The sequence below is a fragment of the Phalacrocorax aristotelis genome, chromosome 5 (assembly GCF_949628215.1).
Source record: "Phalacrocorax aristotelis chromosome 5, bGulAri2.1, whole genome shotgun sequence".
Classification (NCBI taxonomy): domain Eukaryota; kingdom Metazoa; phylum Chordata; class Aves; order Suliformes; family Phalacrocoracidae; genus Phalacrocorax; species Phalacrocorax aristotelis.
Window position 1 is genome coordinate 69876520 of NC_134280.1, and position 24538 is coordinate 69901057.

The 24538-nt window shown below is 62.6% G+C and overlaps 5 protein-coding genes across 12 annotated transcripts; 1 reads left to right on the plus strand and 4 right to left on the minus strand.

Moving 5' to 3' along the window:
• Nucleotides 1–572: 572 nt before the first annotated feature.
• On the minus strand, nt 573–3915 carry LOC142058068 (olfactory receptor 5G9-like). The gene is made up of 2 exons (XM_075095182.1): nt 3010–3915; nt 573–924 (listed from the first exon to the last, which is right to left on the minus strand). Exons 1-2 carry the CDS (start codon nt 3913–3915, stop codon nt 898–900), a joined length of 933 nt encoding a protein of 310 aa, XP_074951283.1. The 3' UTR covers nt 573–897.
• A 2571-nt stretch (nt 3916–6486) lies between these two features.
• Nucleotides 6487–9699, plus strand: TBX10 (T-box transcription factor 10). The gene is made up of 8 exons (XM_075092538.1): nt 6487–7969; nt 8246–8429; nt 8503–8598; nt 8682–8853; nt 8948–9103; nt 9173–9240; nt 9321–9409; nt 9464–9699. Exons 1-8 carry the CDS (start codon nt 7915–7917, stop codon nt 9697–9699), a joined length of 1056 nt encoding a protein of 351 aa, XP_074948639.1. The 5' UTR covers nt 6487–7914.
• A 73-nt stretch (nt 9700–9772) lies between these two features.
• Nucleotides 9773–16855, minus strand: TCIRG1 (T cell immune regulator 1, ATPase H+ transporting V0 subunit a3). 4 transcript variants are annotated; one of them, XM_075095091.1, is made up of 20 exons: nt 16798–16855; nt 15772–15971; nt 14435–14513; nt 14107–14336; nt 13920–14014; nt 13439–13565; nt 13274–13356; nt 13038–13131; nt 12746–12958; nt 12481–12631; nt 12263–12402; nt 11855–12012; nt 11690–11780; nt 11496–11614; nt 11099–11312; nt 10812–10928; nt 10616–10726; nt 10405–10525; nt 10142–10313; nt 9773–10057 (listed from the first exon to the last, which is right to left on the minus strand). In XM_075095091.1, exons 2-20 carry the CDS (start codon nt 15886–15888, stop codon nt 9976–9978), a joined length of 2514 nt encoding a protein of 837 aa, XP_074951192.1. In that variant the 5' UTR covers nt 15889–15971; nt 16798–16855; the 3' UTR covers nt 9773–9975. The 4 variants fall into 4 exon arrangements, with proteins under 4 accessions (XP_074951192.1, XP_074951193.1, XP_074951194.1 ...); XM_075095092.1 differs by having other exon boundaries at nt 15772–15945; nt 16798–16832; XM_075095093.1 differs by lacking the exon at nt 16798–16855 and adding an exon at nt 16754–16770 and having other exon boundaries at nt 15772–15945.
• Nucleotides 16856–17352: 497 nt separating this feature from the next.
• Nucleotides 17353–19785, minus strand: NDUFS8 (NADH:ubiquinone oxidoreductase core subunit S8). 3 transcript variants are annotated; one of them, XM_075095190.1, is made up of 7 exons: nt 19614–19785; nt 18618–18668; nt 18472–18534; nt 18228–18317; nt 17933–18105; nt 17701–17829; nt 17353–17588 (listed from the first exon to the last, which is right to left on the minus strand). In XM_075095190.1, the coding sequence occupies exons 1-7, from the start codon at nt 19768–19770 to the stop codon at nt 17457–17459; spliced, it is 795 nt and encodes a 264-aa protein (XP_074951291.1). In that variant the 5' UTR covers nt 19771–19785; the 3' UTR covers nt 17353–17456. The 3 variants fall into 3 exon arrangements, with proteins under 3 accessions (XP_074951291.1, XP_074951292.1, XP_074951289.1); XM_075095191.1 differs by having other exon boundaries at nt 18618–18665; nt 19614–19719; XM_075095188.1 differs by having other exon boundaries at nt 18618–18689; nt 19614–19680.
• Nucleotides 19786–19879: 94 nt separating this feature from the next.
• On the minus strand, nt 19880–24465 carry LOC142058050 (aldehyde dehydrogenase family 3 member B1-like). Of its 3 annotated transcripts, none has more exons than XM_075095134.1 (10): nt 24040–24465; nt 23379–23569; nt 22272–22382; nt 22077–22197; nt 21827–21912; nt 21594–21675; nt 21067–21453; nt 20819–20985; nt 20511–20610; nt 19880–20107 (listed from the first exon to the last, which is right to left on the minus strand). In XM_075095134.1, the coding sequence occupies exons 2-10, from the start codon at nt 23538–23540 to the stop codon at nt 19914–19916; spliced, it is 1410 nt and encodes a 469-aa protein (XP_074951235.1). In that variant the 5' UTR covers nt 23541–23569; nt 24040–24465; the 3' UTR covers nt 19880–19913. The 3 variants fall into 3 exon arrangements, with proteins under 3 accessions (XP_074951235.1, XP_074951238.1, XP_074951236.1); XM_075095137.1 differs by having other exon boundaries at nt 19880–20379; nt 24040–24121; XM_075095135.1 differs by having other exon boundaries at nt 23379–23617; nt 24040–24108.
• Nucleotides 24466–24538: the final 73 nt, after the last annotated feature.

Genomic DNA, 24538 nt, shown 5'->3' on the forward strand with positions numbered 1-24538 from the left:
AGTGTCTTTACCTATTTGTGAGCTGAGGTCTTGTTATAGCTAGCGCGACTCTGGCTGGTACAATCAGCGGGATTTATCGATCTCTTCAGCTGACAAAATGTAGGCGTCTGCCTTGCGGTGACCCACTCCGGACCCCACTGATGGGCTCGACCAAACCTTCCTTGGTCATAAAGGGAGCCCAAGTACCCTGTCAACGCGTAGAGGTGACATGGTGTTATATAAAGTTAAGGAGGTCAGTCCTTCCCCTAAAGGCGTTTGAGGTGATTCCCAACTCTAATCACTAAGTATCTAAACAAGGGGAGGTGGCTCCTACCCCTGCGATAGCGGTGTTTGCTCAGCTCTCTGTTTAAAACGGATTTAACTAGAATTAAGGCAGCTCCGCCTAAAAGCGTGAGCCTAGCTGGCTCCAGCTAAACTCTGAGATGCAGCGTGTGCTTTCTGCAGGGGAGCCAGAGGACAGTTTCAGACACGAGCCCCCAAACACATAATAATTACGATGTTAAACCACTGTTCTCACTGCCCTATTTCTGCTTTCTTACGTAAAATAAATTCCAGTTGGAAACTCATTTGCATCCAGAGTCCTGGAGCATTTAATGTGACACGAGGACAAGCTAAAGCACCTTTCCAAGGACGTAGCTGTAGCTGCAGCAGCTCCTGCCCTTTCAGAGGAGAGGAGCTCCAAAGCAATTGGCAGCAAATCAGCGTGAACGCAAAATGAGATGCAAGGCGCCGGCCACTTCGCTGCCTGTTCATCATGACCCACCAGGAACAGGGGGCTGCGATGCTGGACGCTCCTTCTCCGCTCTGTAACTCTCCTGGAGCCACATGAGGTGTTTCCCTCCACCCTCACAGTCTGGTGTTAATCCCACAGAAGTCAGCGAGGGCCGTTAGACGCCGCTAACCGCCGGTTTCCCGCAGCACAGCAAGCGATGCTTGCACAATGAGCAAAATGCTTTCGGTTTTGAGAGTGGCAGCTCCGGCAGGAAGCTACAAGGAGCAGAGCCATAGTGCTGTAGCCACAGACTTGTGTTTTTAAGACCCTAGGAGTTTGTGTTCCCGTTTAAACACGGGGTGATGGTAAAGGCAAGACCAGCTGGACACAAAATCATTGGATATTGTTGCATTTTACATATTGCCAAATAACGGCTGCGGGTCGCTGCAGCAAGAAGAGGCGCCCTGGGACTGTAACTAAAACATAAAAAATAATCTTGAGTCCTTTAGTTAAAGAAGAAGGTGGCAATCTTCCCCGCATGTAAATTAAACAGCATGCTGAGGGTGACAGTCACAGAGGAGCAGAAGCATGGGAGGGCAGCAGGAATTGTACGCAGAGGTCCCAGTTCAGGGGTAGGACCTGACGAACGCATCTGGAGAGATGCAAGATGCAGAAGAGAGGTGAACCTTGCTCGCCAGGACCATGCACCAGCAAGTGCTCCATATTGCAGCTAAAGACAAATCTGAGACGTTCTGTTGTGAAATTGCAGCATGGGAAATTCCAGTTAGAAACCAAGGGAGGGAAAAAAAACCCTATAAGGGAAACAGGGGCCGGGGAGGGTGTGAAACCTCTGCCCTGGGGTGGTCCCCAAGGCTCAGCAGGACAACGGGGTCTAAGCTGGCCCCGGCTGGTGTGGGCGGCTGTACTGGAGAGCTCCCAGGGTCCCTGCCATGGGGGGCCGGCACAGCCCCTCACGGCAGCACAGCTGATAAGAGAGGAACGGGAGCACAAACAGCCTGGGAGGGTGTTTGCCCCAGGCTGACAGTGCCAGCCAGCCAGGAGACGCTTGGCTGGATTAAATAATAACCAGGGAATTATCAGGAAGCTTTGGGAACAAAGCAGGACTCAGCCGACTGACCCTGGGTGACTGTTAGTTGCGTTAATGTATCAACAAATTGCTTTGAACCTGACTTGATTTAATCCAGCTGAGCAGCTTTTCCCTCCAAGCCAAGTTATTACATGTCTTTAGGACGGTGCCAGGGCTAAGCCATTGCTCCGGGTTTCACCACGGTCCTGTTAGAGGCTGCAGCCTGTGCGGGCTGAGGTAATACACAAATTGGAGTATTTTTGCTTTTTTTTCACGTATGCAAGCTCTGTGCACCATGCAGCGGCTCTCTCTGCAGGAGGCGGCAGGAGAGGCATCGGGGCAGGCAACGGCACCGGCCCGGGCTGCCATGGGCTGCAGAATATGGGGTCTGAGGGAGAAGGGTGCCGAGCAACACCGTAGCTCCTGTGCTCTGCTCTGGTCGTGGCACTGTGGGGATCATGGCTTTTATTGCTCTCAGGAGGGAGGTGGAAAGCAAAGGTGTGGAGCAGTGGATAGGGGCTGCTTGAGAGTATCTGCCTTTGGGGAGATTCATCTCTACTGCATCTTAAAATGCTTTCAAATTGCCTTCATTGGCAATAGCGGTCACCCAAATACCGTATTTAACTTAAATTTTCAGCTCTCTAAAATTAAATGAGAGGTACTCAGTTGCTTGCTGTCATCTATACTTCTCTTGCTGAAGGGCTTGGCATCCTGACACTAGTTATTATGGCCCTCAATGGCTTTACAGCGTTGTCTTGAAATGGAATTTAGTGGAATAGTGGAAATCACCCCCTCTTTATTCTCATTTGCAATGCGAAAGGGAGAGCAACACATGAGACAGCTCGTCGTTTGAGTCCAACCAACTGGAGAAATTTTTGCTATTCTCTTCTGGTTTAATTTGGCCTGATACCTAGGATTGAATAAATGGTAGAGGGCAAAATATTAAATGAGGAGTAGCGCATGCTTGTAGTTCTGTACCTGTGTCTTCATTAGGTTAAATTAACTACAAAGTATAATTATCAATGTCTGGAGAAATGAGTGAAATTATTAGTACCCTGAACCACCTGAGAATATTGAATCAGCCAGTGAAGCCTCTAAGTGCAGAAGACCCAAAAATGAGATACTTAATAAAAAACTGAGGCGATCACCCACATCTCCATTCTATGCGGCCATAAATTTACAACATCCAAGATCATTTTATTTTTGTGAGTCTCCTCAAAGCCTCCTTCACCTCCTTATTCCTCAGGCTGTAGATCAAAGGGTTCAGCATGGGAGTCACCACAGTGTAGAGCACCGCAGCCCATTTATCTTCTCTTGAGCTGTCTGAGCTGGGCTTTAAGTACATAAAAAGCGATGTCCCATAGAAGATGCTCACAGCGGTGAGGTGGGAGGCGCAGGTGGAGAAGGCTTTGTGCTTGCCCTTGGTTGAACTGATGCTCAGGATGGCAGAGATGATGGCCACGTAGGAAACCAGCACAACCAGGCTGCTGGACACACCGAATAAAGATGCTGAAGTTCTTAGGATGATGCGGCTGAGGGTGGTGTCGGAGGTTGAGAGTGATATCAGAGGGGAAATGTCACAGAAGAACAGGTTGATGATGCTCGAGCCGCAGAAGGATAAATTAGCCATGCAGAACGTCTGTCCCACGCCGTTTGTCAGCCCCACAAGATATGACCCAGTCACCAGCTGGGAACAACATTTTGGGGACATGACAAGGTGATACACCAGGGGATGGCAAACGGCCACGTAACGGTCGTACGCCATCATAGCCAGCAGGAAGCATTCGGTCATCCCAAAAAGATCAAAAGTGAACACCTGAGCCACGCACCCAGCATAAGCGATGCCCTTCTTCTCTGATATAAAGTCAACCAACATCTTGGGGGCGATGACGGTGGAAGAACAGAGGTCTACAAAAGCCAGGTTACCCAAGAAATAATACATGGGGGAGTGGAGCTGAGGGCTGGCCCTGATTAACACAATCATCCCAAGGTTCCCCAGGATGGTGACAAGGTAGGTGATGAGAAATATCAGAAAGAGGGTGACCTGAATCACTGGGTCCTCTGAGAACCCTGTTAATCTGAACTCAGTCACTCGCGTGCAGTTGCTTTCTGCCATTAGTTGGACACACCCTTTCTGTGTGAACGCCTTGCCGGAGGTTTCTTCTACAACAGGCAGGTATCTCCCAGGTGGAAAACCCTCTTTCCAGTGTGACTGCTCAGAGACAGTCATACAAGATCTAAAGGAAGGGTTTAGGCACAGATCAGTTAGAAACTGCTTGTCAAAAGTCATGTCACAGTGTGGGTAAAACAAATGGGCTGCTGCAAAAGCAAAGCCTTGCTCGAGCTGTAAAACCGCACAGCACAGCGCGGTCCTCTGGCTCGCTTCTGGATGTTCAGCAACGAAAAGCCGTGGGGAATTACACGCAAGGTAGCTTTACCTCGGTGCTGTACTTCACCCCCTTTGTTAGCGTTCAGCCTGGGACTCTGAGGTCATCCAGCTCAACCTGCAACGCAGAGAAACACGGTGCTTTTACAGCGCAGAGCTGATTCTTCATCCTCTCGTCTGCATTTGCCACCTGCTTCCTCCCTCTTTGCTGGGACTTCTTCCTAACTATGCAACCTTACACAGCTGTTTACATTGGTTTCCCCTCCCTCCTGATACAGTTTTAGCTATAAAAACTTCAGCTATAAAACTTTAGCTATAAAAACCTAGCTCTTTAGTCTGTTCCTAGAGTTTTCAAATGGAAATGGGCAGCCCCAAAGCTGAGCAATCTCTCCTTGAAAATACTTTTTGGGGAAAAAAGATAACCTTTGCCCCTGCCTCATCTCAGCAACAGTAAGCTCCCTAAATGTTCTTTACAGGAGAGCTTCGGGTCCTCATGCAGGAGCCGTCTGTGGTCAGTGGGGAGGGGAGGCCTCCTGAGCGTGATCTCCAGACCTCCCTTCTCGGCAGCGGTGTGGTGAGCACACAGGACAGCCAGCTCCCTGGTGGTGGGAAGTCCAGAGTATCATGAAGACCTGAAGCCCAGGGCCATGCAGGTAGGGCATGAGATGAAGATAGGAGCTGTTTCTTTTTTGCAAGAGAAAACTACGGGAGATGGGAGGCTCCGCACGCACTGGCCTTGCTCATGAGTCTGGTACTGGAGCTCCAGCTTGGGCTGAAAGGCGACGATCCTCACTTAGATCTCAGCACTATCTCTGCTTCCCGCCTGATGCTCTTGGAGATGGATGCGAAGACGCGTGTGCCTGAAGCTCTGCAGGAGAGCTTGAAGGTGAACCACTGTCAGCAAACACCCTTACTGTTTCACATAATTTGGGGATTTGGGGACTGAGGACCTCTTTGAGCCCCAGGAGAGTGACAAAGCCCAAAGCACATCATTATCTTCTCTTTGCACTTCTTAGTTTGGAGACGTGCGCCCAGAGGAGATGATCTCAGCTTGAGCAAACAACAGGGCTTTGGTCTGTCTTCAGAGCAAACCACAGAGCAAAGCCCCATTTTCACGTTCACTTTTTGAACATTTCTGAGACAGTAGCAGCTCCACAAGTGCCATGTTTGACATTATCATGCCAGGGAGCTGAGGGGGACCTTGTTGAAGGGCGCAGTCCTGCAGGGGCTGAGCCAGGGCTGGTAAGAGGGTCCATCAGCAGCCCCAGGCACCATGGACGATGAACCACCTTTCTACCCATCTTAAATCCATCTTAAATTCCTTGTTTGCAAACCATAGCTCACAAGTCTGGCTGCGAGGAGCTCATAGAAGATTGTGGCGACCTTGCTAAAGTTGAGGTAAATGCCATCCACTGCCCTCCTTTTCACCCACACAGCTCATCACCCAAGGCACTCAGGTTGGTCAAGCATGACTTACCTTGGTGCATCCATGTTGGGTACTCACGGTCACCCTCCTGTCCTTCCTCTGCTTGGAGAGGGCTTTTGGCGGGATTTGCTTCTCAGTCCTGCAGGGGACCGAGGCGACCCGCAGTCCTTGTGCCCTCCGTCTTGGTGATGACATTTACCTTCTTCCACCCATCAGGCTGGAAATGCACCATCCAAAAGGGCAAGTGAGAGGCTGAGGGAGAGGTGCCCAAAACTGGAAGGAAGGGGATGGGAAGGGTCAGATAAGGAGCATAAAAGACTGAAGGGGGCAGCAAGCGGAGAAAAGGGCCCTTCTGAAGGGATGAAGGAAATTGCTCGGGTTGGCTCTGTCTCCAGTGGCTCTGGTGGAGGTTCCTAAGCCCAACAGGAGATGTGGTGAGCCTCTTTCTACACCCTTTTCACACCCAGCAAAGGTGAGTGCCAAGGGCAGCAGAAACCACGGTGGGATAAGGTTGGATGATATATTTTGCACAGCAGGAATGCAGAAAGCCCTGACCCACACCCTTTGCCGAGCAGCGAGTGGGGTGGCAGGCTGAAACCTCCCAGAGCCAAACACAAACAGAAAGTAAATGTCACCCAGCTTTGCACCAGCGTTCAGCCGGATCCAGGCTGTGTCACGGCAAGGAGAAACGGTACAAAGTGGGGTTGGGTTTGGCATCACCTCAGATGCCACAAATTGGTGTTTTACAAACTTGGAGCCAGAGGCTGCCCTTCCCTGATGGTGCGTCTCTGGGAGCAAACCCACATGCTCTGGGCAGCATTTGGGGTTTAAAACCCTTCCAGGGTCACATCCTTGCCTTTCCTTTTCTCTCCAGCAGAAAAATCAGCTGCAGAACATGGTGCGATGCTGTGATGAGCCCTGACAGGTCTGGTCCAGCCTGGGGCTGAGTCCCTCCATCCTCCTTCCCGCTGTCAGTGCTGCCTCTCGCACCTCCTCATCTCCCTGCTCAATACCAGCCCTGCGGCCACAGCCTGGCTGACAGCAGGAGATGGATGGGGCCAAGCCAGCGCCGCGGGGCATGGGACACGTGCAGGGATGCGACGGATGCAGGGGGCTTGGGGAGATGGTCCCTCCCCGGATTGCATCAGTCCTGGTCCCAAAACCCAGCACTGCCCACACAGCCTCCCTTGGCCACTCTGCAGCGTACAGGGGCCAGAGGGTTTCCTCTCTGTTATGGTGGCCATGGGAAGGCTTTAAGCACCAACCCTAACGCAGAAGTGAAGCCTGAGTTCCAATCTGGAGAAAACAGCTGGCTCCGTGCACGGCAGGGAGGGATTTCAGCCCTTGCCCAATGCCACCATCACTGGAGTACCACCGGGGACAGAAAGCCATCAGCATCCCTGGGAGGACGGCCCCTGTTCCCTCCAGACCCATGCCCAGAACCCCAGCATCCCTCATCCTGCCCAAATACACTCCCATGGTGTGCAGTGAGGTGGTGGCCGTGGCCTGTTGTGGTTCGGAGGGGGGTGGGGGGCTCCAGAGTAGCCCCTCTGCCTTTCCCCCCCCGCCCCTGTGTCAGTCACCTCCCCGCACACACCCCTTGCCCCTGCAGCGCCGGCTTGCCCTCATCCATCTCCCGCTGTCAGGCCGGTATCGAGCATCGCGATGGGAGCCACAGGGTGGAGGGGTCTCAGCCCTGGGGCAGGACTGGGGGTCCCGGGTACCAGTGCAGAGACAGTACCAGCATTTGGGATGGGTACAGGGGAAGGGGGAGCACTGTTCCCCTGCTCCTGGAGCTGCAGAGGCTTCGCACAAGCAGCCGTCACATTGCGGATGCCTCAACGCCTCGCTGCGCTTTTTAATATTGGGTGTTGACGTCGGGCTGTCGGCCGAGCTGCCGGTGCACGGGCGGCTGCCGCACGCCGAGAGGGGCTTTGCCCAGGGGAGAGGGTTGGAGCAGCCCCCATCTGCCCCCAGACAGACATGCGACATGAAGGGGACAAGGAGACCCCAACAGAGCTGTCCCTCCCAGCCCAGTGTACCCCAAGATCCAGCTGGGCACTGGTGGTGGTCCCAGTGGTCCCAGGGTCACCGCTCGCCTCCCGTCCATCATCATTGCGTCAAGGCGTGAAGGCAGGTCGGGGAAGGGGGCCGTGCTCCAGCCCCCAAAGACCACTCTAGCTGCTCCAGCCCCTGCGTCTCCACCCCCAAGCTGGGGCATAAAACCCCTGGCAGGCTGCGGGAGAGAGTCCAGAGCTGGCGCTGCGCTAGGAGGGGGCTTCGTTGGGGTCCCCGCTGCCTCCATGCCGGGGAACGGAGCCACAGACACCTCCTGCCCACCCGCTGTACCCATGGCAGGTAACACCCCTCTCCCCAGCAACGCTCCCCCATACCCAGCGGTCGGGTCCCGTGGTGTTTTTGGGGTGCAATGCATCACCTGGCCCCACAAGAGAGTGGGGCTGTGACGGGGGCGGGGAGAAAAACCCTACTTTGGTGGGGGCCAGGACCACCCTGATCCTCCCGACACCTCCGCAGAGGGAGGATGCGATGGGGTGGCTGGTGGCGCACTGGGTCTGCTCCCACATCTGGGGTGCAGGGTCAGCCCCCCCCCAACACCCTCTCACCCCTCCACAGCCTTCCTGGGGGAGCCGGGCGAGGGGCCCCCCTGCGGCGCTGGCCCTGGCTGGGTAGGCGAGGGGCCGGGGGCCGGCGGCAAGAACCGGCGCGTGTGCCACGCCACGGCGCGGCTGGAGATGGGCAGCCTCTGGGAGGAGTTCAACCGCCTGGGCACCGAGATGATCGTCACCAAGGCGGGCAGGTAGATACCGCAGTGGGGCGGGGGGGGGCTGCCAGAGTGGGGGACACCCCCTTCCCACACCCCCTCCCCGCAGGAGGATGTTCCCCACCTTCCAGGTGAAGCTGTCGGGGCTGGACCCGCTGGCGGACTATGTCCTGCTCATGGACTTCATCCCACTGGATGACAAGCGGTACAGGTAGGGACGGGGTGGTGGGGATGTTGTGGTTGGGGGGCCCAGATCCTGGCGGTGCTGACCCCCTCCCTGCCCCACAGATACGCCTTCCACAGCTCCTCCTGGCTGGCGGCAGGACGGGCCGACCCGGCAGCCCCCGGCCGTGTCCACTTCCACCCCGACTCCCCGGCCAAGGGGGCCCAGTGGATGCGGCAGATCGTCTCCTTCGACAAGCTCAAGCTGACCAACAACCTCCTGGATGACAACGGCCACGTGAGCACCCAGCCCCAGTGTGGGCGATGAGGGGGGATGACACAAGGCACCCCTGCCCTGGGGGGATCCCGCCCACCTCCCCTCTTCCCCCCAGATCATCCTTAACTCCATGCACCGCTACCAGCCCCGCTTCCACGTGGTCTTCGTGGACCCACGACGGGACAGCGAGCGCTTCGCCCACCAGAACTTCAAGTCCTTCAGCTTCCCCGAGACCCAGTTCATGGCGGTGACAGCTTACCAGAACCACCGGGTGAGCCCCAGGGTGGGGGGACAGTGGCGTGCCCCCCCAGGGATCCCCTGACCCCGCTCCCCTCCGCAGATCACCCAGCTGAAGATCGCCAGCAACCCCTTCGCCAAGGGCTTTCGGGATGGAGACCCCGAGCCGTGGTAAGGCCCCCTGACACCACCCCGACACCACGATGAGGGGCTACGTGCTGCCCCCCCTGAGCCTCCCATCTCCCTTGCAGGTGTGGGGTGCCGGCAGGGTCCCTGCTGGGTGCGATGCCCCATGCTCGGGCCACCACACTGCCCTCCCGCCCTGAGAAGCAGGAGAAAGGTAGGGGGGCTGGGGGGGGTGCTGACCCCCTGCTGCTGTGTCTCCCCCCGCCAGGGGCTCCCCACAGCCATGGGACACTGGCCGCCAACGTGCCCCCACAACCAGCCCCACCAGCCGCTCCCCCCAGCTTCCCCGAGCTGCCCGCACCCCCTTTCCAGCCCCTCGCCTGCCCCACCAGTGTCTATGTGGGGGCCAAGCCCCGCACCCTGCCCTACCCCCTGCCCGCCTTCCCCCCACTCAGCACCTACCGCACGGCCGCGGCCCCCGCCTTCAGCTACGGGCAGCAGTGATGAGGCAGGGGGCACCCTCCACCCCCCAGGACCCCCTACCCAGCCCACGGCAGAGGGGACAGAGACACAGAGCTGGGGACAAGCCACAGGGATGGCTTTATTTGCTGCTGAGCAGGGGATGGGGAGGATGCTGCAGCCACAACCCCGCTGCTCCCCAGCCCCGGGGGCTCGGGGGGGAACCCTGCCCCCCGGCACCCCGAGCCGAGCTCCCCGCAGCAGGGTGGGGGATTGGGTCCAGCCGACACTCCAAGCCCCCCCGGCATCCACGTGGCGCAGCTACTCCCAGGTATCAGGCGCGAAGGCGAAGGGGCACAGCTTGTACCCGGCGCCCACGTAAAACTTATTCTGAAACTCCACCCTGCCGAGGAGAGAGGCCGGTGAGAGGCGGCACTGGGGGGGGCCAGTCACCCCCTCCCACCAGCACCCCCTGTGCCGGGCTCACCAGTGCAGGCGCAGGGCGTGGAGGAAGGCAGAGAGCCCCTCCATCACCAGCAGGATGGCCACGGTCAGCACAGCGAAGGCAGCGAAGACGGGCACCAGCACCACGCCGCCCACGTAGCTCAGCCGCACGAAGCCGTTGCGCATCACCATGGTCCACAGGACCTCCGACAGCTCTGGGTTGGGGTGGGGGGGGACAGGGACAGGCGGAGGGGGTGAGGCTCTGCCTGGCCTTGGGGGGGATGCGGGGGGACGGGGGGGACTCACGGGCATGGGCCAGGCTGAGCGCCCAGAGCCGCAGGTAAGATGCGGTGTTGGAGATGCAGCCCAGGCAGTACTCGATGGTGTGGATCGCCTGGTGCATGAAGATCTCAGCAAAGTCCAAGTGCTGCAGGGACGGAGGGGACACGGGATGTCAGCGGGGGGGCACGGCCACCCTCACCCCACTGCCTGAGCCTGCCGGGCCAGTGCCCCTCACCTCGGCGTCGGGCCTGTGCCCCCCACTCTCCACGTCCTCCTTGGTGGCGTTGACGGAGTTGCCGGCCTCCTGTCCCTCCAGCAGCGGCTCCTGCTCCCCCGCGGCCACCGGCTGCACGGGGACGGCACCGGCGGTGAGACCCACCTGCACCCCCCAGCTGAGCCCCCCCCACCCGCCGCCGTGACCCCTGCCTTACTGCAGGGCAGCCCCTCCTCAGCGTGCGCCGCCGGCAGCACAGGTAGAGCGGCGTCCCCAGGAGCAGGACGGGCACCGACGCCAGCGCCAGCACCACCAGCACCATCTGGACCGGCACCTGCAGCACAGGGGCACCGTTTCAGGGTCCCCTCCGGCACCGGGTACCCAAGCTGAGAACGGCCCCACTCGTGATGCGGGAGGAACCCCATCCCCACTGCACCGGCCCCCGCAGGGCTCCCCACTGCTCCCCAGGTGGGTGCCTCCCCCCCGATCTCAGCGGGGTGCTACCTGCCCCTGGTAGAGCGGGAGGTTGGTGGTGCTGGAAGTGAAGAGGAACATGTCGATGAAGTGGATGAGGATGCTGGGGGCCACCATGGAGTCGGCAGCGCTGAACTTGACCCACTTGTAGAATATAAGGAAGACGAGGTAGCCGAAGAGCGCCAGGAGGAAAACCATCTCGGGCAGGAACTCCAGCACCAGCCGGTGCCGCTGCTGGAAATGCCTGGGCAGGGGGACATCAGCCACGCTCAGCCTAGCACGGCACACCCTCCCGTGTCCAGGGCTCCCACCCAGAGGTAGGGGTACAGGACCCCACTCACCCACCCCGCCGGGGTGAGTCCAGCTCCGGTCCCCTTAGCATGACCGCGGGTGGCCAGAGCCCATGGGCGCAGCCACGGGGACTCACACGTGGTTGAAGATCCCCAGCAAGACGCCAAAGCCCATGTGCACAATGCCCAGCACCACAGACATCTTCATCTTGAAGGAGTTGAGGAAGTTGAGATGGTTGGTGGCCAAGCTCCAGATCTGTAATGGACAAGGTGGGTGAGACTGGGCCACCCCGAGGGTCCCACCCCATCCTCTTCCCCATGGGACACTCACTGGGTCGATCCCAAAAGGATAGGGCCCTTGGAAGACGCCTGTGACATTGGGGTCCAGGGTGAGGGACGGGTGGGTGGCGAGGTAGTCAGAGCTGTGGGCAGAGCGAGGGGGTGTCAGCACAGGCAGGGTCCTGGGCGGGGGTCCCAGGGGGGTTGGGAGTCCCACCTCCAGGAGGAGTGGTTGGCCATGGTGGCCACGCTCCAGGCGGAGGGAAAGATGACAGTGGCTTTGCTGAAGCACTCGTTGTAGATGAAGCCGGTGTAGATGGAGAAGGCCCCCATGAGCAGGATGAGGTAGCGCCCCTCAAAGAACGTCTGCCAGATCTGGTGGAGGCAAAGATGGCTCCCACATCCCACACCACCTCCCTTGCCCCACACCACCAACCCTGACCTGCACTGTCCCTGTCCCACACCCCCAGCCCCATCCTGTACCACCAAACCCATCCCATGGCTCCAACCCCATCCCACACCTCCAAGCCCATCCCATGGCCCCAACCCCATCCCACACCTCCAAGCCCATCCCATGGCCATGTCCCACGCCTCCAAGCCTGGTCCCCAGCCACGTCCCCCTCACCTCATTGCTGGCCTGCTGCAGGCTGGGGCTGTTCTCATAAAGCACCATCCAGAGAGCAAAGAGGAACATGAGCAGCCCGTGCCCCACGTCCCCAAACATGATGGCAAAGATGAAGGGGAAGGTGATGATGGCGTAGGGCGCTGTGGGAGCACAGGAACCATGTCACACAGGACCCCCACTCCAGGGCCAGCCGTGGCAGGGGGCTGGGGGACCCTTACCGGGGTTCACCTCCTGGTAGCTGGCCACCCCGTAGGCGTCCACAATGCTCTGGAAACCGGCGGTGAACTTGTTGGTGCGGATAAGGGTAGGGGGGCTTTCCGAGGTGGGGATGCGCTGCACGAAGCACTCCACGCTCGAGCCACTCTTGTACTGCGGGGAAAGCACCCATGGCACCCCAGTGCCCGGCACCCACCTCGCCGTGGCAGGACACAGGGACACCGAGTGACCTCTGGTACGAGGACGTGGGGGCACCAAGCAACGCACCGATCCCTGGCGCAGGGCGTCCTGCACTTGGGTGAGGTCCCGCACGGGGCACCAGACCTCGGCGATGAGGCACTTCTCGGTGACATCAAAGCTGCACTGGTTGAGGATGAGGTAGATGGCCTTCATCTTCTGCACCTGCACCCGCCAGGTGGGCAGCGCCAGCACCACCTTGTCCAGCACCTGCGCCAGGTACTGCTCCGTCTCCTCCAGCACCTGTGGGTGACCGGCACGGGTCAGGGACGGGGGGGTCCCAGCGTGGCCCCCCCGGTCCCCGCTATGGTGCCCAGCTCACCACGCTGAGGTCCTGGATCTGGCTGTGCAGCCCGCTCATGGTGTCCGCCCGGCTGGCCTCGCTCTCCGGGTAGGGGTACACGTGGCAGTGGAAGCTGGGACAGACAGACCTGCTGCATCGAGGGGTGCCAGGGCTCCCCAGGGTGGCCCAGCCCGTCCCCATGGAGGGGTCCGGAGCGGGTCTTGCTAAATAAACCTCTGTGTGGCCGGACACATGGCGCAGGGCCACTGGCTCACCAGTCCGATATCTTGCGGATCTTCTGCCCGATCTGCTCGCCCCAGTAGGAGATGAGGAAGATGACCCAAGTGATGCTTTCGCCCTGGGGACAACAGAGCCCCCCGTCATTCCCAGCTGTCCCAGCCTCTCTTCCCTGCCAGCCCCCACCCCGCTGCCCCCCTCACCGTGGCCGGGTCCTCCATGGGCTCGGGCATCTCCACGAAGCTGGCCACCAGGTAGCCGCGGCAGGCGCGCCACAGCAGCCGCTCGAAGGCGCTCACCCGCCACGGGTGAATGACACCAGCCACGAAGCTGCGGGAGGGGGGACACGGCGAGGGCGCTGGGACCAGCGTGGCTCTGCTGCTGCCCCTGCCCCACGGCTCCTCCCCAGACCTCATCCCACGGCTATGTCCATGGCCACGCCACCGCCCCACGGCTCATCTCCAACCCTTACCCCCCTATTCCTGCCCCACGGCCATGCCATATGAGCCACATGAGCCCTATGGCTCATCTCCAACCCTTACCCTATACCTTATACCCTTGCCCACTATTCCTGCCCCATGGCCCATCTCTAACCCTTATCCTACATTTGTGCCTGTGCCCCATGACCATGCCACTGCCCACGGGCCCTCTCCAAGCCCTGCCCCACATGCCCGTCGCTCTTACTTGATCTTGCGGTCAAGGTGCTGGTGCAGGGAGGGGTCGAGGATGGGCTCACGCTCAGAGAGCGCTCGGGGCCGTGGCGGGGAGCCCAGGGGGGCCTGGGGCAATGGGGAGCAAAGAGGTGAGGTTGCGGGGGGAAGCGGGGTGCAAGGCGGCGCTCCCGGCATGGCCGGCCCCTCCGCGGACCCACCGGCAGGCTGGTGAAGCGCTGACCCTCGCGCAGGACGTGGAGGTACTCGCGCAGCTCCCGCAGGCGCCCGCGCAGGGAAGCGCGGTTGCAGCTGACCTCCCGCAGCTCCTGCGCCAGCTGCTCCGACTGCTCCTGCACCCGCAGCGCCTCCCGCGCCAGCGGCGCCCGTGGGTTTTCGGGGCACGGCCCCAGCACCCGCCCGGCACCCCGCAGCTCCTGCTGCAGGAAGGCTGAGAGAGCCACGGTCAGATGTGGGGGGCCGGGGGGGGGTGGTACCCCCCGAGCAGCGCAGCCCCCCGAGTCAGCCCCGCGTCCCCCCAGCACTCACTGAAGGTCTTCTCCATCTCCTCGCAGCGCCGCACCTCGCCCACGAAGCGCCGCTGGAAGGCGCTCACCTTGGGGTTCAGCTGCCAGGGTGGGGGGCACAGTCACGGCACAGCCCCAGTTGGGGGGGGTCAAGCATTGTGCCACAACCCCCATACACAGGGGACCCCAAGGCACCTGCACCCATCTCCTGCACCCAGAGCACCCCAAACCACCCAAACCCAGTCCCTTGCACCCATGGCACCCCAAATCACCCGACACAATCCCTTGCACCCCAAGCCACCCACCCCAACCCTGCTGCACCCATTCCCTGCACCCACCACATCCAAAACCCACCTGCACCCCGTCCCATGCACCCAAGCAACCCACATCCACCCCCTGCACCCCAAACCCACCACCCCAAACCCACAGCACCCACAGCATCCCAAATCACCCACACCAAACCTGTGGCACCCCACACCACTTGCATGCACCCCCTGCACCCATGTCACCCCAAACCCCTGCACCCAGAGCACCCAAACCCACCCAGACCAACCCCCCTGCACCCACTGCACCCCAAACCCACCTGCACCTAGTCCCCTGCACCCACAGCACCCCAAGCCATCTGCATCTACCCCTTGCACCCACTGTACACCAAACCACCCACCCTAAACCCACCTGCACCCATTCCCTGTGCCCACAGCACCCCAAGCCACCCACTCCCAGTTCCCCACACCCATGACACCCCAAACCACCCACCCCAACCCTCCTGCACCCACAGCACCCAAACCTGCCCAGACCAACCTCCCTGCACCCAGGACACCCAAACCACACACCTCAACCCCCCTGCACCCCAACCCCACTGCATCCAACCCCTGTACCCACAGCACCCACACCCACCCAGACCAACTCCCCTGCACCCATAGCATCCTAAACGACCCACCCCAAACCCCCTACACCCGGGACACCCCATCCCACCCAGGCCAACCTCCCTGCACACAGGGCACCCCTAACCACCCACCCCAAACTCCCTGCACCAAGGGCACCCAAACCCACCCAGACCAAACCCCCTGCACCCAGGGTACCCCAAACCTATCCAGATCAAACCCCTCTGCAGCCACGGCACCCCAAACCACCTGCACCCACCCCCTACACCCAGGGCACCCAAACCCACCCTCCCCAAACAACCTGCTCCCACCCCCTGCATCCAGGATACCCCAAACCCACCCAGACCAAACTCCCTGCACCCATGGCACCCCAAACCACCCACCACAAACCCCCCTATACCCAGAGCACCCAAACCCACCCAGACCAACGCCCTGCCCCCCGGGCACCCCATGCCACCCCCCAGCCGCCACGTACGTCCCTGAACTCGAGCAGCCCCCGCTCCCCCAGCTCGCTGACGCAGCTGTAGGCCGAGGCGGACTGGAGGAAGAGCTGGGCCAGGCAGACCTCCTCGCTGCGGAACAGGGACCCCATGGTGCCCCCCCGGCACCCCGCTTCGACCCTGGGGCGCAGAGGCACGAGGGCACCCGCCTACGGGGCAGAGGGATGGGGTGAGGCTGGGGGGGAAGGAAGGGGGTCAGGAATGTGGGGCAACCCGGGGGTCCTGGGGGGCTGCGGTGGCAGAGCCGGGGTGTCCCCGCAGCCGTGGCCGGTGGGAAGTGACCCGCCCCGGTCACACGCGGCTTCTCCCAGCACCCGGCTTGCAAAATACTTTCCATTCCCCCATCACCCCACCCCCAAAAAACACCCCGCTCAGCTGCGTCTGAGTCAGGGCCACCGCATTCCCCATCACCCCACCGGGCACCGGGCTCCCCCCCCACCCCGGGCACGGCGGGGATGCGGGGCAGGCTGCACCAGGACCCCCCCCCACCCCACCCGGGACACCCCACCCGTGGGTACTACCCGGCCGGAGGTGCAGGAGTCTGCGCCAGACCCCCCACACACACACCACCCGGGATCCCCCCCATGGGTGCTGCAGGACAGGCTGCCCCGTGACACCCCCCCACCCCACCCGCGACACCTTATCCGTGGGTGCTGTCCTGCCAGAGGTGCAGTATAGGTTGTCCCGGACACCCCACCCGGAACATCCCCCGCCGTGGGTGCTGCAGCGCAAGCTGCCCGGGACACCCCCGCCGGGGGTGCCCGGCTGAGGGTGCAGGACAGGCTGCCCCGGACCCCCCACACCCCACCCGGGACACCCCGCCCGTGGGTGCTGCCCGGCTGGGGGTGCAGGACAGGCTGCCCGGGACACCCCCCCACCCCACTCGGGACACCCCACCCCTGGGTGCAGGACAGGCTGCCCCGGACACCCCCCCCCACCCCAGCCGGGGCACCCCGCCCGTGGGTGCTGCCGCCCGGCGGCGCGGAGCCGCCCGCCCCTACCCGGGAGCGCGGACGGCCGGGCCCGGCACTTCCTCTTCCCCAGGAAGGGCCCGGCCGCGGGGAGGGACCGGCCCGCCCGGCCCCGCCGACCGGGGCATCCCCCGTTCCCCGGCCGCACCGAGCCGGGGGCGCACCCGCGGGCAGGCCGGGACCCCGAGGAGCATCCCCGGGGAGCAGGGAATTGGAACAACCACCCCCCCACATCCCCCTTGGAGCCGGGAAACCCCCAGCCAGGACCGCCAGGAACCCGCTCCGCAGCTGCCCCGGGAAGCGGGGGGCTGGGAATGACCCCACTGAGAGCAGGTGGGGGCACCCCCTCTCCCTGCCCGCCCCACCCCTCCTCATCCCCCACCTTTCCCTGTGAGCAATGTTACCCACGTTCCTGTGCCCCCATCCCAACCCCAGAACCCCTGTCCCCCCGCCCCAAAATGCAACCACGCACCCCGAAACCCCCCCACCCCGGGCTATGTCTGTACCCCTGTACCATGGGGGCTCAACCCCTCCCCAGCCCCAGCCCTGGAAAAAAAATAAAAGACACGGAGAGCGAGCTGGAGCTCCGGGTTAGGAAGGGGCCGGTGCCCCCAGTGCAGAGGGGGAGGCAGAACCCCCCCAGAGCCTTTATTAGGGGAGTGGGGAGGAGACGTGGCGGCGCCCGGCCGTCACCGATACAGGTAATCGGCTTGGATGTTGGCCGCAATCTCGGCCTCCCACTTGTCGCCGTTGTTGAGCAGCTTCTCCTTGTTGTAGAGCAGCTCTTCGTGCGTCTCTGTCGAGAACTCAAAGTTGGGGCCCTGCCAGGATGGGAGACGTTCACCCTCGAGGCTCGCCGGACCCCTGCAGTCCCCCAGGGTGAGGGGGGGGGGGTCTCGCTGCCCCCCGGCTTTGCCCCCCCCCGTGGCTCACCTCCACGATGGCATCCACGGGACAGGCCTCCTGGCAGAACCCGCAGTAGATGCACTTGGTCATGTCGATGTCGTAGCGGGTGGTACGGCGGCTGCCGTCGGCGCGGGGCTCGGCCTCGATGGTGATCGCCTGCCGCCGGGCACGGGGAGGGGGACACCGTCAGCTCCCGCTCTGGGGAACGCGCCATCCCCCAGAGCCAGCGGGAGGAGGATGAAGGTGGATGAAGGCTGACCTGTGCAGGGCAGACGGCCTCGCAGAGCTTGCAGGCGATGCACCTCTCCTCCCCGGAGGGGTAGCGGCGCAGGGCGTGCTCCCCACGGAAGCGCGGGCTCAGCGGGCCCTTCTCGAAGGGGTAGTTGATGGTGGCCGGCTCCCGGAAAAGGTAACTCAGCGTCATGGCCAGGCCTGGGAGACGGGGGGGGGGGGTTACGGCACACTCGGGGGGGCTGGCACGCCACAGATGGGCTGGGGGAGGCTGAGAGGGGTTTGTTCCACCCGTGGAGGCATCCAGTGGCTCTAGGAATTACCTCGGAAGAGCTCTGTCCACAGCAGGGTCTGGGCAGCCCGGTCGGTGATGGATCGCATGTCCGTGGCCGGCTCCTGGACGTTGACGTACTCTGTGGGGAGATGGAGGCTGTGCCCACCCCATGGGGCGAGGGAGGCTGTGCCCACCCCATGGGGCGAGGGAGGCTGTGCCCGCCCTGAGAGGGAGCTCGGCAGCAGCCCCAGGGCGGGAGGGGAAGGGCTGGGGAGCACCATGCCCCTACTCACTGTAGCAGTCCCTGGGGACGGTGGTGCTGAGGGGGCGCAGGTAGCCCAGGGCAGGCAGTGAGCCTGGGGGAAGGGGAAAAAGAGAGATTGAGGGGGGTCCAGGTGGGGACAGATGGGGGTGAGGGGGAGCCCGGCGCGGCCCTCACCTGCATGGGCAGCCCGGTACAGCAAACGCAGCGCCGCCATGTCCGGTCCTGCTGCCAGTGGAGGGGCCCGGCCTGATGCTCGCTGTCAGGCTTCAGGCGCCGGGCCGGCAGGCAGCTGGGGGGCGCCTGGGCCCCCCCCACTTCCACAGGGGACCTGGGCATCCTGACCCCCAACCCTCCACCAGGAAAGACCCAGACCCCTTGGCACCCCTCCTCCCGCAAGGGACCCAGGTGTCCTGTCCCCCCAGGGGACTCAGGTAACCCACCCCCAATTCCCACAGGGGATCCGGCTGTCCCCCCAAGGGACCCAGGTGTCCTGCGTGTCCCCCCCCAATTCCCACGGGGACCCAGTTGTCCCCCCCAGAGGGACCCAGGCACCCTGTGTCCCCCCACCCACTTCTCAGAAGGAATCCGGCTGTTCCCCCCAAGGGACCCAGACACCCTGTGACCCCTCCCAGTTCCCACAGGGACCCCCCTGTCACCCCCAAGGGACCCAGGCGCCCTGTGTCCCCCCACCCACTTCTCAGAAGGAATCCGGCTGTTCCCCCCAAGGGACCCAGACACCCTGTGACCCCTCCCAATTCCCACAGGGACCCCCCTGCCACCCCCAAGGGACCCAGGCACCCTGTGTGTGTGTCCCCCCTCCCCACCTCCTATAAGGGATCCAAACGTCCTCCCTCCACCCCCCGAGGGACCCAGGCGCCCTGTCCCCCCGCACCCCCCTCAAGGACCCCGGCAGGCTCCCCCGTCCCACACGACCCAAAGGCCCTGCCCCACGCCCCCTCCCCAGCACCCAACTCACAGACCCCCAGGGAGGGGCCGCGCCCCCCGACACCCGCACCCACAAAGGCCCCAGAGAGCCGTGTGTGTGTGTCCCCGGAGGGGGACCCAGGCGTCCGGGCAGCCCCCTCTCCCCCACGCGGGACCCAGGGGCCACCACACGCCACCGTAGGCCACCACAGCCCGCCCCGGGGCCACCAGCCCCCCCCCACTCACCTCCCCCAAGGACCCAGGCGTCCTGACCCCTGGCCCGCCCCCAAAGCGCACTGCGCAGACGCGAAGGGCAGCGGCGCAGGCGCGGAGCAGCGCCGGGATCAGGGGGCGGGCACGCCTTGCTGGGGGCGGGGCAACCGGCGCTCGATTGGTTTTCCATTGGCTGAGGGAAGGCGGCGTGAGAGGGGAGTGGGGTTGGGCGGGGCGGTGGCGGGGCGGCGCGGCGATTGGCCGGGATGAGCCGGAGGGGCGGGTCCAAAGCGTACGCGGAAGCGGAAGTGTGTGTTTATTGCCGTGCGGGCCTCAGAGGAGGGTGCAAGTGTTGTGGCGGCGGGTCTCGGTGGCGGCGCGGAGCAGCGGGAGGCGGTGCGGGGCGTACGGCGGGTACCGCGGGGTGTTGAGGGCCTCCCGGCCAGCCCCGCGGATCAGCGCTGACCGCGGGTGCGAGAAGGTCTCGAAGCTGGAACGGCCGTGGTACTGGCCTAGGCCGCTCTGCCCTGCGGGACGCTGTGCTTCAGAGTCCGGTGTGGAGCTGGGGAACCGGCGCTGGGCACAGCCCCGGGGGAATTGATGGCAGAAACCGGGCCTCCGAAGTCAGGAACAGCGGGTACCAGGGCAGGGGCTCAATGTTGGACGGAATTCGGACCCCCAGCCCAGCCCGTGGAGGCGGGACGGTCCCCACCGGGGCTCTGGTGCCAGGCACAGCCCCGGGGATCCTGGGACAGGGCTGCCCCCGCTGGGGACTCACCCCCGTGACGGCAGGGACCCGCTGCAGGTGGGGTGGGGGGTGGTGTCGGGGCTGGAAGGGCTCTGAGCAGAGTTCCCCCGGGGAGGAATCCCCCTGCTGGGTGTTGGGTGAAGGGGTCCCCGCAGCCCCCCCGTTCCTGGGGATGGACTTACCAATGCCGCCAAAAGGCAGCGAGGTGAGCGTCATATGCATGATGGTGTCATTAGCACAGAAGCCACCACTGCTTGTCTGCTCCAGCACCTGGTTCACCTCCTGGGGGTGAGGGCAGGGGGATGCTGAATGCTGCACACCCCTTGTCTGCCTCCTCCCCACTGCCTGGGGTGTGCCAGGACACACATGGCTGGGGACATGGGGGGTCCCTCCTCCCATGAACAGGGACAAGGTCAAAGGAGCAGCCCTGACTGGGGAGGGTGCCTGTGGTTCTCCAGACCGCAGGATGTGACCTAGGCCAGCTCCCCACCTTCTTGCAGGAAGAGAAGACGTAAAGGGCGAGCGGCCGATCTCGGGCGTTGATGAAGGCGATGGCATCGTCCACGCTGGCCACTGTGAGGATGGGCAGGATGGGCCCAAAGATCTCCTCCTGCATGACTGGGTCGTCCTGCTTCACGTCCACCAGTACCGTGGGGGCTGCAGGGGGAGAGATGAGCCTGGGGGTCACAGACAGCATGCAGAGGGACCCCCACCCTGCGGTACGCCCCGTGTCCTCACCTATGTAGCGTGCCTCTGCGTCTGTCTCTCCTCCGATGGCTGCATGTCCGCTGCATAGCAGCGCCTGCACTCGCTGGAACTGCTTGTCCCCCACAATGCGGGCAAAGTCGGGGGACTCCTGAGGGTTGGGGCCATAAAAATCAGTGATGGCCTTATGCAGAGCAGGCAGGAGCTTCTCCTGCATCTCTGCGCTGCACAGCACGTAGTCGGGTGCCACACAGGTCTGCCCCGCGTTGAAGAAGCGGCCCCAGGCCACCCGCCGGGCCACGTTCTGCACATCGCAGGTGTCGGACACGTAGCAGGGGTTCTTGCCCCCCAGCTCCAGCGTCACGGGCGTCAGGTGCTTGGCAGCAGCTGCCATTACCATCCTCCCCACGGAGGGGCTGCCTGTGGGCAGGGAGAGCAGTGGGAGCCCAGCATGATCAAGACCTCCCAATGGGTTCACACCAGGTTTGCTGGGGTAGCCCCACGCCTGTCTCCCTGCCTCAAAGAGAGGGATGGGACTGGAGTGTCCCTGTGGGATGTACCAGTGAAGAAGATGTAGTCGAACTTGTTCTCTAGGAGTCTGGTGGTCTCCTCCACGCCAGCGGTCACCACAGCAAAGCAGTCCTGCAACAGGGAGGGGAGGTGGGAAGTGTGGCACCAGAGCTGGGCAAGAGGGGAGAGAGTGCGTGGGGGGACATGGCTGGGCTCAGCAGGCGTGGGACACGGGTAGGTGTCCCAGGAGAGGGGAGGTGGCTGCAGCAGAGGGTTCTCCTACCTTGTCCAGGTACCTGGGCAGCGTCTCAGCCACTAACTTCTCCACGTTCCTGCTGATTTCGGAGGGTTTCATGACAACACAGTTACCTGCAGGGCAGGAGCTCCCTCCTGGTGAGGACGTTGCTCTTGGGAAGCAGGAGACCTGCCCCCAGTGCAGCCCCAACACTGTCACCCCAGGGAGGACATGGGACTCCCACTCCTATTTTGGTTCTAGTGCCCCCCAGAATGGCAGGGACACAGCCCAGCCTCACCGGCGGCGATAGCCCCGATGAGGGGCACCAGGAGGAGGTGGATGGGGTAGTTCCAGGGTGCGATGATGAGCACCACCCCGTACGGGTCCTTGCGGATGAAGGCCGAGTCCAGCTGCGTCGCCTGTGAGGGGAAGGATGGTGTGAGGGACGCCTGCCTCCCATCCCACACCTTCCCAGCCAGCCACCGCCCCATACCCAGTTCTTTTCCACGTGCTCATCCTTCATCCAGGTGCCCAAGTTGTTGAGCGTGTGGTTGAGTTCGGTCCTGCAAATGGAGATCTCGGAGAGCTCCACTTCGAAGGGTGGCTGGGGAAACACAGGAGGTCATCATGGCCACCGCTGCGGGCACAGCGCCGTGGCTGCCCCACAACAGTTGGCCTCACAGAGGTCGGCACAGAGCCATCTCGCAGCCGTAGCAAGATGTATCCAGGGACACCCTGTGGCCTTGCAGTGGTGGCCCCCCTGCATCACGGCGCTCTGCCTGCCCCTGTGCCAGCATGTTCCTGGGACACAGTAGGAAGTCACAGTTGAAGGCATGGATTTGGTATCTCAGGAGCTTCAACTGTAGCAGACGTGGTGTGATGCAGACACGGCACCAGAGGTGGGAGGAAGGGCCCCAGTTGCTCACAGGGAGGGATTCCCCAGCACTAATTCATCCCATTTCTGTGCAGCCAGAGGGCGTTGCTGTGTGGTTTCCCCTACCAGGGGCATCCCCAAGGGCTAAGGTGACGAGAACAGCAGAAAAACCAAAGGCCACCGCTCCCCTGGTGCCAAGGGCTGACCCTGGCCAGCACCTGAGCATGCACCCAGCCATTTGCCACCACGCTGCAGTGGGAAGGGGAGAGGCTCAGAAGAGCAAAAGCAAGAAAACTTGGGTCACAGAATCACAGAATGCCCTGAGCTGGAAGGGACCCACAAGGACCATCGAGCCCAGCTCCTGTCCCTGCACAGGACACCCCAAATTCACACCGTGGCTCTGAGGGACATGGCCAAGTGCTTCTGGAACATCGCCAGGCTGGTGCCGTGATGCCTCCCTGGGGGGCCTGTGCCAGGGCTCCACCACCCTCTGGGGGAAGAACCTTCTCCTAATGCCCAGCTGAACCCTGCCCGGCACATCTCCCTGCCGTTCCCTCGGGTCCCGGCGTTGGGCACCAGAGACAAGAGACCAGCCCTGCCCCTCCTCCTCCCCTTGGGAGGAGCTGAGATAGAGAGTTTTATAAATGAAGTAAAGGGGGTGGGGGGGAGGTAAGCCATGGAAAGGGAAGCACTCCCCACCAGCCGCCCTGGCTGTGGTGGTCTCACCTTGCCCATGTCCAAGGCGGTGGCCTCAAGGATGTCCTGCTTCTTCTCGTCCAAGAAGCATCCCAGGGCCTGCAGCTGGGCCACGCGGTACTCCATGGGCCGCGTCTTCCCCGAGAGCCAGGCTGCCCGCAGGCGGCTCACCAGCCCCGCGTGGGGACTCATCCTGCGAGGGGGCTCCGAGCACCGCACGGCTGATGAAGAAACACCGCTTGCCTTGGGTGAGGCGAGGGTGTGCGGGCCTGGCCACAGCACAAAACCCTGGAGCGTGGGCTGGGTGTCGCAGGCTACTGGACAAAGCCACCCCATTCCCTTCCGCACAGCCCCTTCCCCAGCACAGCCAGCCCCCCCCAAGCTGGGGGATAGAGCAGACCGGCCCATCCCTCTGCTCCCCGGGGACCGTGCAAGGTGCTAGGTGGGACAACGGGATTTTGTTCTTGACAAGCAGTGGGCTGGGTTTAACTTGGTTTCAGTTTTCAAAGCACAGGGTGGGGGTAGCGGGGCCAGAAGAAACGGGGAGCAGCTGGGATGGAGGGAACGGCAGAGGCCAGAAACCCACCAGGATGGAGCCAAAGAAACCAGGGCAGAGCAGAGAGGGGATCTGGAGGACAGCGCACCCCAAAATGCTGCAGGAGAAGGGCCCCTGTCCCTGCTGGCACTTTACCTGTCTCTCCTCTCTGGGCTTGGCTGCCTGCGCTCGTTCCAAGGTCTCTGTTGGATTGCTGAGATTGCCAGCCTGTGCGAGATAAGGGAGGGCAAATCGCAGGGCGTGGGGCGGAGGTAAACTTAGATCATCCCAGTTCAAGGGTTTGGGAGGAAAGCGTTGCTGTGGGCCTTCTCGGGGGGGGAGATCTCCGAGGGGGAGCACGGGGGGCAGGAGGTGACGGCGGGCACGAGCCGGAGCACCCCACCAGCCCCTCGGCTGCGGTGGGGCCACCGGCAGCGATGGAGCAGGAAGCCGCTGGAGCCCATAGAGCCGGCACGGGGGGAAGCGGGGTGGATGCGGGACCTGTGTGCGGGGAGATGTGGGGCGCGGGAGATGCGCGGGGCAGAGGGGCTCCCCGCGGGGCCCTGCCCCTACCTGCTGCCCACGCTGCAGGCAGGACCCGCCCTCCCCAATTCTCTCCCTCCTATTGGCCAGCGGCTCCATCCCGTGCCCTGAT

Coding starts and splice junctions, on each gene's coding strand:
- LOC142058068 (XM_075095182.1), bottom strand. CDS start 3,915: ATGGCAGAAAGCAACTGCACGCGAGTGACTGAGTTCAGATTAACAGGG. Junction 925..3,009: donor TGAAGGAGGCTTTGAGGAGA/CTCACAAAAATA, acceptor CAAGCATCGCTT/GCTGTGCTGCGGGAAACCGG.
- LOC142058050 (XM_075095134.1), bottom strand. CDS start 23,540: ATGAGTCCCCACGCGGGGCTGGTGAGCCGCCTGCGGGCAGCCTGGCTC. Junction 22,198..22,271: donor AGCACGTGGAAAAGAACTGG/GTATGGGGCGGT, acceptor TTCCCCTCACAG/GCGACGCAGCTGGACTCGGC. Junction 21,454..21,593: donor CGACTACATCTTCTTCACTG/GTACATCCCACA, acceptor CCCTGCCCACAG/GCAGCCCCTCCGTGGGGAGG.
- TCIRG1 (XM_075095091.1), bottom strand. CDS start 15,888: ATGGGGTCCCTGTTCCGCAGCGAGGAGGTCTGCCTGGCCCAGCTCTTC. Junction 11,781..11,854: donor GCCAACCACTCCTCCTGGAG/GTGGGACTCCCA, acceptor CTCTGCCCACAG/CTCTGACTACCTCGCCACCC. Junction 10,314..10,404: donor GCTCAGCCTGGCCCATGCCC/GTGAGTCCCCCC, acceptor ACCCCAACCCAG/AGCTGTCGGAGGTCCTGTGG.
- TBX10 (XM_075092538.1), top strand. CDS start 7,915: ATGCCGGGGAACGGAGCCACAGACACCTCCTGCCCACCCGCTGTACCC. Junction 7,970..8,245: donor ACCCGCTGTACCCATGGCAG/GTAACACCCCTC, acceptor ACCCCTCCACAG/CCTTCCTGGGGGAGCCGGGC. Junction 8,599..8,681: donor ATCCCACTGGATGACAAGCG/GTACAGGTAGGG, acceptor CCTGCCCCACAG/ATACGCCTTCCACAGCTCCT.
- NDUFS8 (XM_075095190.1), bottom strand. CDS start 19,770: ATGGAAAACCAATCGAGCGCCGGTTGCCCCGCCCCCAGCAAGGCGTGC. Junction 18,318..18,471: donor CGTCCCCAGGGACTGCTACA/GTGAGTAGGGGC, acceptor ATCTCCCCACAG/AGTACGTCAACGTCCAGGAG. Junction 18,106..18,227: donor GTGGACAGAGCTCTTCCGAG/GTAATTCCTAGA, acceptor CCCGTCTCCCAG/GCCTGGCCATGACGCTGAGT.